The sequence below is a fragment of the Siniperca chuatsi genome, linkage group LG1 (genome assembly GCF_020085105.1).
Source record: "Siniperca chuatsi isolate FFG_IHB_CAS linkage group LG1, ASM2008510v1, whole genome shotgun sequence".
In the NCBI taxonomy this organism is placed as follows: domain Eukaryota; kingdom Metazoa; phylum Chordata; class Actinopteri; order Centrarchiformes; family Sinipercidae; genus Siniperca; species Siniperca chuatsi.
In genome coordinates this window covers 2,814,244-2,824,456 of record NC_058042.1, presented here as the reverse complement: position 1 = coordinate 2,824,456, position 10,213 = coordinate 2,814,244, and the positions used below count along the sequence as shown (strand labels likewise).

The following is a 10,213-nucleotide window of genomic DNA, read 5'->3' as shown; positions in this document are numbered from 1 at the left end:
CACACTTGAGCATTTTTACGACAGCAAACCATTCAGTTCTTATGGCTAGATTTAAAGAAATGTGGATGTTTGCAAAACAAGTTATTTACTCACCTGTTAATGCAACCATGTCAGTTAAAAACCCTTGGAAATGATGTGATAATGTGTGGGAATTGTGTAAAACATACTCTCCAATGAAAAAATGCATATACACTACAATGATTGTGCTTAGGTTTTAGTTTCCTAACATTTGCAAGTATGTTCATCATCCACAAGTTATGTTTTGTTTTTGCAAATTGTGTATGCTGTATTGTTGAAAGAATGTTAAACAAGGTGTTGAGTATGAAATGCTTTCAGTGCTTACTATTTTCACTCAAACCAGTTTTGCAGCTATTGTTCTGAAACATGGTACTTGCTTGGCAGGATGGTCACCAGCCTGTTTGGCTGGCCTGTAAGTGTATATAAGGATGCTGCAGGCGGATGTGAGTGGCAGAGAATCTCAGGACAGAGGTGAGTTTGGGCATCATGGCTTCCACACTCGTGCTCCTGCTTCAGCTGCTCCTGGTCTCACTGGCGTCTGCATCACATCACTTTGGGGGAACTGCGACCACACCTACAAAGGAAGAAACCCTGATGGAACATTTAGGGTGAGAGATACAATATTTAATGATATGCAACATGCATTACAGATAATGCGTGAATGTGTTTTCCCTGTTATGTGACAGACATTTGTCATATTCTGGGAATAGCCTGTCTTATCACTTTATCATTATTATTGCTGTTATTATTTTATATGGGTTTGATTATTCTGATTCTGAACAGAACATTTTACATTAATTTCAGATGCAGTTTTTGCTATCTTTTCAATCTATTTACCTTGATTTTTTTATCTTTTTATTTTGTAAAGCATATTTGAGTACATTGAAAAAAGCTACATAAAATGTATTATTATTACTTTGCCATGGTTTTATCGATAAATATCTTCCTTTCTCAAACTGTAAAAATCCCTCTGATGCTGATGTTGCTTGCAAGTCTTAGGAACCTAAAAACCTAAAAATAAATCATGTTATTTTTCATTTTGCTTGAGGGTTATTTTGTGCAACATGTACAGCAACTGTACATCCAAATTTCTTTACGTCTGAGAGTGAGAACTAAATGTGGGATAAATGTAAAATAATATGGATAGCTTTCGTGAAAACGCTCATTTGTTTTATTTTTGATTCCTGCTTTCATTCCTGCTGTTTCTCTCAGCTGTCGGCAGCAACCAGGGTGTCTACTGAAAGTTTAAATTATGCTCTGTGTTTTACATTTTAACTCCAAAAAGCTTAGTTGTTTCTCATAATCAAGACAAATTAGATATGTTACAGTAAACTTGTGTACACTCAAGTGTGTAAATTATCTAAATGTTGGAACTGGATGTCATCTCGAATACTTTTTATGAAATTGGATCTTTTGACTGTAATTTAGGCTGTGCTGCTTTTCCCCCTCTAGCTTTTTTCTGTTGTATCTTATATTCTTTTACCATTATTATTGTTATCATTATGGTTTTCATTCTCGTTTTCTTTACCTTATTCATGTCAAGATCCAAGAGGTGACTTCATTGACATATTGCAATATTATTGGTTTTATGATTTTTTAAAAACTATGCATTTTTCAGTTAAGCTATGGCCTTTAGCTACATTTGTTGTTATTGATCAAATGATCAAGACAGATAAACACCCTTCTTAAAATGGATAGCATTATAGAGTGATATTAACTGGTGTGTTTACAAAATATACAGAAATGCAATTTACTAAAATGTCCTTAGTTTCAGTAGAGCAACCATCTCTAACTGTACAATTGCTTAATTTGATCTTTTTCCACAGGTGGACTTTCGTAACAGGGCAACCTTCGATGGGTGTCAGCACTCCCACTACTGGTCTTGTTACAATGGCAACTGTGGCTATGATGCCAGAAATCAGAGAGGCATACTTGACAGAAGCACCAATGCACCACAATATAACAGCCAATGGTGTGAAACTGAAACAGTCAGTACAAGAAATGTCCCCAGTGACAGACCTTTTGAAATGAAGTAAGCTTTTTGGTTTATTTAAGTTATATTAATATTGTTGCTGCTGTTCTTAACATGTATTCTTATCCATCAATCCTGCTTAAACTCATTCAGTCGCATACAGTTGTATTTGCTGCTGTTCTGTTTCTCATAAAAGTAGCAGCTGTTAGATGCTGTATTTCATGAGTGTTGTTTCCACTCATACCAGTGCAGCTAGCTGTTGCTGGATCTCAACGCGTAACTCGGTTGTTTATTGGAGACTGCTGACTTATGTGGATTTGGGAACACGATCTGACACTGGAAAACCAAACCAATCACCAGACATTGCCATTCTACCTTTCCTACGGTAAGGCCCTTCAGTTAGCATGAAACAGTTAGGCTAACTTCTAATCATTTTGTTAAAGAACTTGTGGGAAATGTCCTACTTTGGCACCCACCAGTAGTACAAAAAGAAATTCCACTATGGCAGCCAGATAACCGTGCAAGTCTAAAAATACTGAAAACAAAAAACTGACTGCAACTATTGTTACTGGTATTGTTTCCCGCATTGGCTTTAAGTACATTTTTTCATTGAATAATAATATGGGTGTTCATTTATTTTGACTACCTGCAGTGCTTGGGGCAAAACATGGATCTCTGAAAAGTTTTTTACCTGGAAGATTTTTTTCAGCCAAACAAACAATACAATAAACTAATGTTCTGCTTCTCTTTTCATTATGAATACAAATATTTGTAATTCTGCATTTATTGCACGTACCATGTTTTGAAACCACTACCAGCATGTCACTGGCTTTATATTACTTCTTGCATTTGCTGTTTTACATGTCTAGCTATCCAGATTCACGTGTTTGTAATTCTGCTAAATTGATCCTTTTGCATAAAGGATCCTTGGCACAAGACTTTTACTAACTCGTGTTAATGTGTCTATTCAAGAGTTCCTCAGAACTGCCCACGGACATACAAGCTGATGTCCTTTGATCCTGATGGTGACAAAGTTCGATGCAGATATGGAAATATCATAGGTACAGAGTGCAGCTCGTGCAGCCAACCTTTAGGCTTCCACTTGGATCAGGTTAGTTGAAAAATCTATTTCCTAATACCTTGTACAATACGGGATTAATGCTTTGCCTCACTTAACGATTAACTGTTCACATTGTTAGGGCTCTTGCACATTACACTACCAAAACTCCTATGCCGACCCCAGCGTTTATGGATTTGAGATGGTGGTGGAGGACTTCCCGCGAGGGCACATCTCTCTGGCTTACACTGACGGATCCCAGTCCTCCAGGGCTCCACTGACTGAGAGGAGAAGGAGACAAGCGACAACCACAACCACAACCACAGCACCGTGGTGGTGGTGGTACAGTACAACTACAGCACCAACCACAACCACAGCACCAACCACAACCTCAGCACCATGGTGGTGGTGGTACAGTACAACTACAGCACCAACCACAACCACAGCACAAACCACAACCTCAGCACCATGGTCGTGGTGGTACGGTACAACTACAGCACCAACCACAACCACAGCACAAACCACAACCTCAGCACCATGGTGGTGGTGGTACGGTACAACTACAGCACCAACCACAACCACAGCACCAACCACAACCTCAGCACTAGGGTGGTGGTGGTACGGTACAACTACAGCACCAACCACAACTACAGCACCAACCACAACCACAGCACCAACCACAACCCCATGGTGGTGGTGGTACAGTACAACTACAGCACAAACCACAACCACAGCACCAACCACAACCCCATGGTGGTGGCATAGTACAACTACTCAAGAAACTACAACTACCCCACCGTACGCTAGCACCCCGAGACACCTGCATGCCACCACTCCTCCTCTCAGTAAACTACCTTTGCATTTCTCTTTACTTGGTAAGTCCGGTTTTACTATTACGTTTTAATGAGCCAATCCACACTTAATCACACTGAGCAAAAAGCCTGCTGCTGCACTGCTCTCACTCGGTTGAAACTTTCATGCATGTTGCAACTCACAAAACCTTTGTGTGTTTTGTTTCCCACCATGAAGGTCTCTGCCCTGTGAAAACCATGTCTCTCCAAAACATCAAGTTTTCATGTGCTAAAAAAAACAGTCCTATTTTCAGATTTGTGACGATACATTTTTCATATAATCAAATGGGGTTTAGCCTAAGAAATAGGAACATTTTCTCAACTTCTGAAGGAACACTTAATCCTTTATTTTATCTGAAAATGTTTAAATAATTACATTTGGAGATACTTGGTTTTCACTGGACAATGACTCTGCACACTGCCACAAATAAAATTGTGGTGGGTAAATAACGATTCCTTTATTTTACTTATTTAGTGGCCTAAGTTTAGTCAACACCCTTTTTTTTGTTTTAACTCCAGTGGACCCACCTGTTCCCTCATGTCAGGAGGGACACTACTTGCCTAAGTTTGTGCACCCAACACCTGAAAATGGAGCACGCATCCAAGCAGAGGTCAACAAAGAAGTGGAGATCAGAGTCAAAGCACAAGCTACATACTCAACGTAAGTGAGATCCAACGTGATCAATGCGGCAGCAAAACATTCTCATCATTTCAGCAAGTAAGATAACATCAGCAATAACGAGGAAATCTCTGGTTTCTTTGTTTTGTTTTACAGAATACAGGATATCATCATCAGTGGGCCACTGAATATCAGCAAGCACAGGACCACACATGACGAGTTTGTCATTAGGTGGACGCCTACTCCAGATGACCTGGGAGATCATTACCCCATCTGCTTTGCTGTCGAGTCAGTGACAGGGTGAGCCTTGGCTTTGTTTTCTTTATGACAGAATTAGTATGTGTGATGTGAACCTTGATGTAACTTTTTACACATTTTGCAGGTCCGCTGTACCCACTGTTCAAATCACACAGCCTTACCATTACCACCCCAACCCATCTTCACAGTAAGTAACATTCCTCTGTGTTTAGAAAAATATATCTCTAAGCAACAAGGTCGAGCGCACTGCTCATGTTGTAACTGAGCCTGAAAGATGAAAATTAAGAAACTTATGAACAAATAAGGAACCTATCAAGCTGCCAAGATTGACAAGAATTCACAATTATTAAACAATGAACAAATAGATTACAAGTCCCCCCCCCCCCGGAAAATCTGGTTATAGTTACCTAACATATACACTTTTGTCGGTTTGATAATTAATAATAGTAATTATTAATTATCAAACCGTAATTATGAGACAAAAAACACCAAACAGTAATGAGTTTAACAATGACAAATCAGCCTAACTGAATGAATAACAGGCATTACACCCCTCAGTTAAAGTGCTAAATCAGCGTTCACTGATGCTTTTCAGGTCTGGCATCTATCAGTCCGAGATGAGGTGTGTTCTGCTGGACATCGGGAAGGAGAAAGGTGAGTCTAATGTCAACATTTTGTAGTGTAACTACAACTGTAATAGTGTGTATTTTCATCAACTATATCGCATGCTAGATGCTATGTTCAAATGCCAAATATTGGCTGCATGGCTGGGGTACATTACAGAACAAATTTAAAGCTCCAAGACGTGAACTTTTGTGTACTGTGTTTGGGTAGACCTTGCTACCAAACCACCAAGGTTCTTATTCATATTGACTAAAACAAGCACAACTGTAAAGAAATGTCACTTTCTTGTTGGTGTCAACACAACTTAAAGGGGCCCTGTGGAGTTTCCTTGTAAACAAACAAGTCATGTTTACATTCAGTGTTAATCACCAAAATGCACTGTGTGTATCATTGAGATCAAACAAACATGCTGAGTGAATTTCCTTCATCATAAAACATTTGCAAAGCCATTTTTTAAGTATTTTGAATCCAGCATTGTTTACATCCATGTCTACTAGCTAGCAGTCTTCTTCTTCCCTCTCTTTGTTGGTGCATGCATGAATTATGACAAGTGTTTTTATTACTCTTTAGGCATAAAATTTTTTGAAACTTCTTTTTTTGCATTTTTCAAGCTGTTTTTCACAGCATGCATTTGTGTTTTCAACTGTATTTGAAAAAACAATGAATAAAATGATATATTATGTAAAAAAACTATAGAATAATTGATATTTTTAATGGTGGTAAACTAACAAGTTCATATATTTTATTGTTCAATGCAATGCAAAAGCATATATATATGTTTTTTTATATAAATGTAAATATAACTTTTACTCACTTAATGGAACTAATCTGCACAAAATATTGTTTTGTTACAAAAACTGCAAGTTACATTCTAATAACATAAGTCAATTGATTTACAGCCAAAAAGTTTCAGCAGATAAAGCATTTTCAAGAACAACAAAGTTGCAGTAATAGTATGAATTGTACTATTGAATTGTACCCTGCCCTCAGGAAGACTCCTCCTGAGGGCAGGGCCTAAGCAACACAGAGTAGCTTAAATTTCTGAGTTCTCAGACCATTTTCACAACTGAGAATGACTTCCGGATGAGAGCTGAAACATCTTGATTCTGAAAACGGAAAACGTGTCCAAATGACTACGACTGAAACCTTTTCTACGATGGAACACTCCTGGACGAATGAGGACTACACCGCGTCTTGTATGAATTGTTGTTGAACTATAACCATCAATGCTTGATGTCCAATTTTGTGGACAGATGATTAATCCTGATTTCCTGATTTTAACAATTATATTACTCCTAAGTTGTTTCTTGAGGTTACCAAATTTTATTTACCTGCGAGGGTCTCCTACTATAGAAGGACTGGCAAGATATTCCTGAGCTGCTCAGCGTTTCTGGCCATCCGTCGGCCAGTTTGGTTTTGAGAAATTTGCGTTGCACTTTCAGCATAATGTGTATATATTTTTTTAATGCTTTAAATCTAAATCTCTTGCTCTAGTTAAATCCAATGTGATCTGCACTCAGTCTTCAATGACAGTAGAGGTTGATAAAACTTCATTCTATGGACTCAATGAGGATCATTTGCGGCTCAATGACCCCACCAACACCGCCTGCAGCCTCCAGACACACTCCAACAGCACCCACATCATCGCTGTCATCCCCCTAAACGCTTGTGGCACTCAGATCGAGGTAAGGCAGGGTCATTTGCTTCATTACCCACTGTGCTCTTCCCTCAGTTATTGCTGTTGCTTTTCCTTTTCATTAGCAGTATGAGGACTGAATACATAACCTTTAACTCCGCAGGAGGATGATGACAACCTGATTTTCAAGAATGAAATCACCACGGTCGACAACACCGAAGACCTGATCACCAGGAAACATCTGCTGGAAGTGCAGTTCTACTGTCAGTACCCCAAACGGGGAAACGTGACACTGGGCTTCACAGCACACAGGAAGAACGTCACAGTGTGGGAAAGAGGCTTCGGCACGTTCACGTACCAGTTTGAGTTCTATCCTAACGACGAATTCCAAACCATGATTGATCCAAATTCATACCCTCTGGAGTATGATATAGGGAACAGGATTTACATGCAGCTAGAGGCCACCTCTTCAGTCAACAACACCGAGCTGTTTGTGGAGTCCTGCAGAGCTGCACCATATGACAATCCAAACTACAGTCCAACCTACTCCATCATTGAAAATGGGTAGGCATGAGTACACCCCCTACTGGCAACAAAGTGACATAACGTATGAGAGGTTTGCAACTAAATTGCCCGACTCTAAATTGCCCATAGGTGTGAAGGAGAGCGAATGTGAATGGTTGTCTGTCTGTCACCCAATGTTTGCTGACATTTCTCCATCCATCTACACATTTGTAGACAGTGGATGGATAGATGTAGATTAAATGTCTCACTGTCTTCCACCTGTGTGTTTCACCTTGTAGATGATTATCTCCCTTTATCTTAAAGGCTCACCCACACAATATGACAGGATGTAAAAGTCAATGCTTCACTTACTTTTCCTTATCATGTAAATACCTTCAATAGAATAACACCTCTGCCTCTATAATGGCATCCATTTTAAGGCATAGAGCTACAGAGGCAACATTTCTTATGTTGTTTTTGTTTTTTGCTGACTAGGTGTAAAGTGGACTCGACTGTTGAAATCTATTCCCCCGCCCACAAGACACAATTCCAGTTCAGCATGGAGGCCTTCAAGTTCATCGGCTTGCATGACCAGGTGAAGAATAGACTGTGGTTAGACTGGAGCTGTGGTAGTTTTGGTGTTATCACTTCCTGTTTTATTTTGGTAGTATTCTTCTTCCCTTGTGTGTCTTGTGTCTTTACTTCCTGTCTGTGTTTTCCCTCCAGTTTTAATTGTTGGTCCTCCCTTGATTGTTGGCACCTGTGTCTTGTTATCTCACCTCCCCTAGGGTATTTAGTCTTGGTCTTTTCTTTGTTCAGTGTCGCATCATTGTTGTATATATGGTGTTGGTCCTGCCGAGCCTTGTCGCTAAGTTGTGTTGGATTCTTTGTCCTCCCGTGAACCTTGTTTGGATTTTGGCTTTTGTCTGCTCATTACCTGTCTGCTCACCTCTGCCTGTTCTTGCCTGCATTCCACCCAACAATAAACACGGTAGTCATCCGGCTACTTCACCCTGAGACCGCTTCCTTTCATCTGCTTTTGGGTCCACATACTTCTCTATTTAGCACCTCGCGTTACGACAGGAGCAAGTGCCTGTAAATGTCTCTAAATGAATGAATGAATGAATGAATAGGTCCAATTCAGAAATTGCTTTTTTTTAGTAAGTGTTATCTAATGCACACTTGGTGGGGTGGACAGGTGCTTAGGAATATTCAGTAATATGAAAAAAGGTTGAATTCCCGAAGACACATCTTTATACTAAAGCCACTCAAAATGGGGAACCAAATCTCTGAACACCTGATTTGTATTTTACAATTTCTGACATGTGTTGTTTGTCTCATCTTAAGGGTATTTGTGGAGCAGAGGTTTGATCTTGCATGTGGGATCTGACTACAACTCTGTTATTTGTCCACTAGCAGACACAACGGTATCTGCTGATATAATGACACCATGTCCTGTTGTATTCAGGTGTACATCAGCTGTTCAGTCCTGATGTGTGAAGCAGGGGACCCCAACACCAGGTGCTCACAGGGATGCATCAACTCCCCATGGCCAGCCGGTCACCACCATCACCACACCGAAAGAGAGAGGCTGTCACCCAGAGTTCAAGGCACCTTGTTTCCCAGGGTCCTCTGCGCATAAGGAGGTCAGCTGAGAGCACCGGAAGCCCAGGTATAGTACAGGGAGTGTTTTCTTAACAGATTAAACACAATTACCTCGTTTGAGTCCCAGTTAGACTTTGGACAAGATCTAATTCAAATTGTGCTTCTCTTTTCTCCAGTGATGAACCTGAATCTGAACCTGGTATTCATCGCTGGTTGTCTTCTTGCAGCTGTTGGCATGATCAGTGCAGTGGCCATGTACAAAGCCAAAATGTCAAGGGTCAAATACCAACCTTTGCCTGCGTTTGAAAATTAAGACAGCAGCGTGTGCAGAATACCAATTCTGTATTCATTACATTTGAATATCTAAAGTTATTTTGATTATTTTTGCTATCAGATATTGCATGTTCATGTATGAATGTTTCATTTTAGAAATGTCTACAGCAAGTTTTATATTAAACACTGAAAGGATGATCAGCTACTACTACTGCAGCTGCTGTGTGGTGTTTACCGTTGTGGGTCTACTATTACGTATCACACTATGATTTAAAACAAGTATCTTGATTGATGTGAGTTGTCCTATTCAATCATAATCATTCCTAAGTCAAATACCATAATTACACATCAGAAGCCCTTTATGGCTAGTCAGTTTTGATACACTTGCTTAATGGATCAATAAAAACATATATTCTCTTACATGTTTGCTTTTGTCCAGTTTAATTCTTCTCCTCTCTTACACATATGCGCATACACACACATTTGTTTCACTATCCCCATGGGGGACAGTCATCGACATAATGCTTTCCCTAGCCCCTTACCCTAACCTTAACCATCACAACTAAGTGCCTAATCTTAACCCTTACCCTAACCCTAAGCCTAACCTAATCGTAACCTGTACCCTAAAGCCAAGTCTTAACCCTCAAAAAGCTGTCTCTACCCATTGGGACCTCAATTTTTGTCCCCACGGTGACACAAGTCCCCATGGGTTAGTGTTCATTCAGGTTAAAGTCCCCACCGGGATATAAGAATAATAATAATAATAAAACTTTATTAATAGAGCACTTATCAAAAC

General features: G+C 39.7%; 1 protein-coding gene across 1 annotated transcript; it reads left to right on the top strand.

Annotated features, from left to right (window-relative positions):
* The first annotated feature begins 431 nt into the window (after positions 1 to 431).
* On the top strand, positions 432 to 9,837 carry LOC122881824. Its single transcript, XM_044208468.1, is given in 15 exon segments — positions 432 to 626; positions 1,845 to 2,050; positions 2,238 to 2,375; positions 2,963 to 3,101; positions 3,190 to 3,922; positions 4,418 to 4,559; positions 4,674 to 4,817; positions 4,900 to 4,962; positions 5,371 to 5,429; positions 6,894 to 7,084; positions 7,199 to 7,599; positions 8,035 to 8,134; positions 9,008 to 9,085; positions 9,088 to 9,211; positions 9,321 to 9,837. Coding segments are annotated over 15 exon segments (2,835 nt in total). The 5' UTR covers positions 432 to 446; the 3' UTR covers positions 9,458 to 9,837.
* The last annotated feature ends 376 nt before the right edge of the window (positions 9,838 to 10,213 follow it).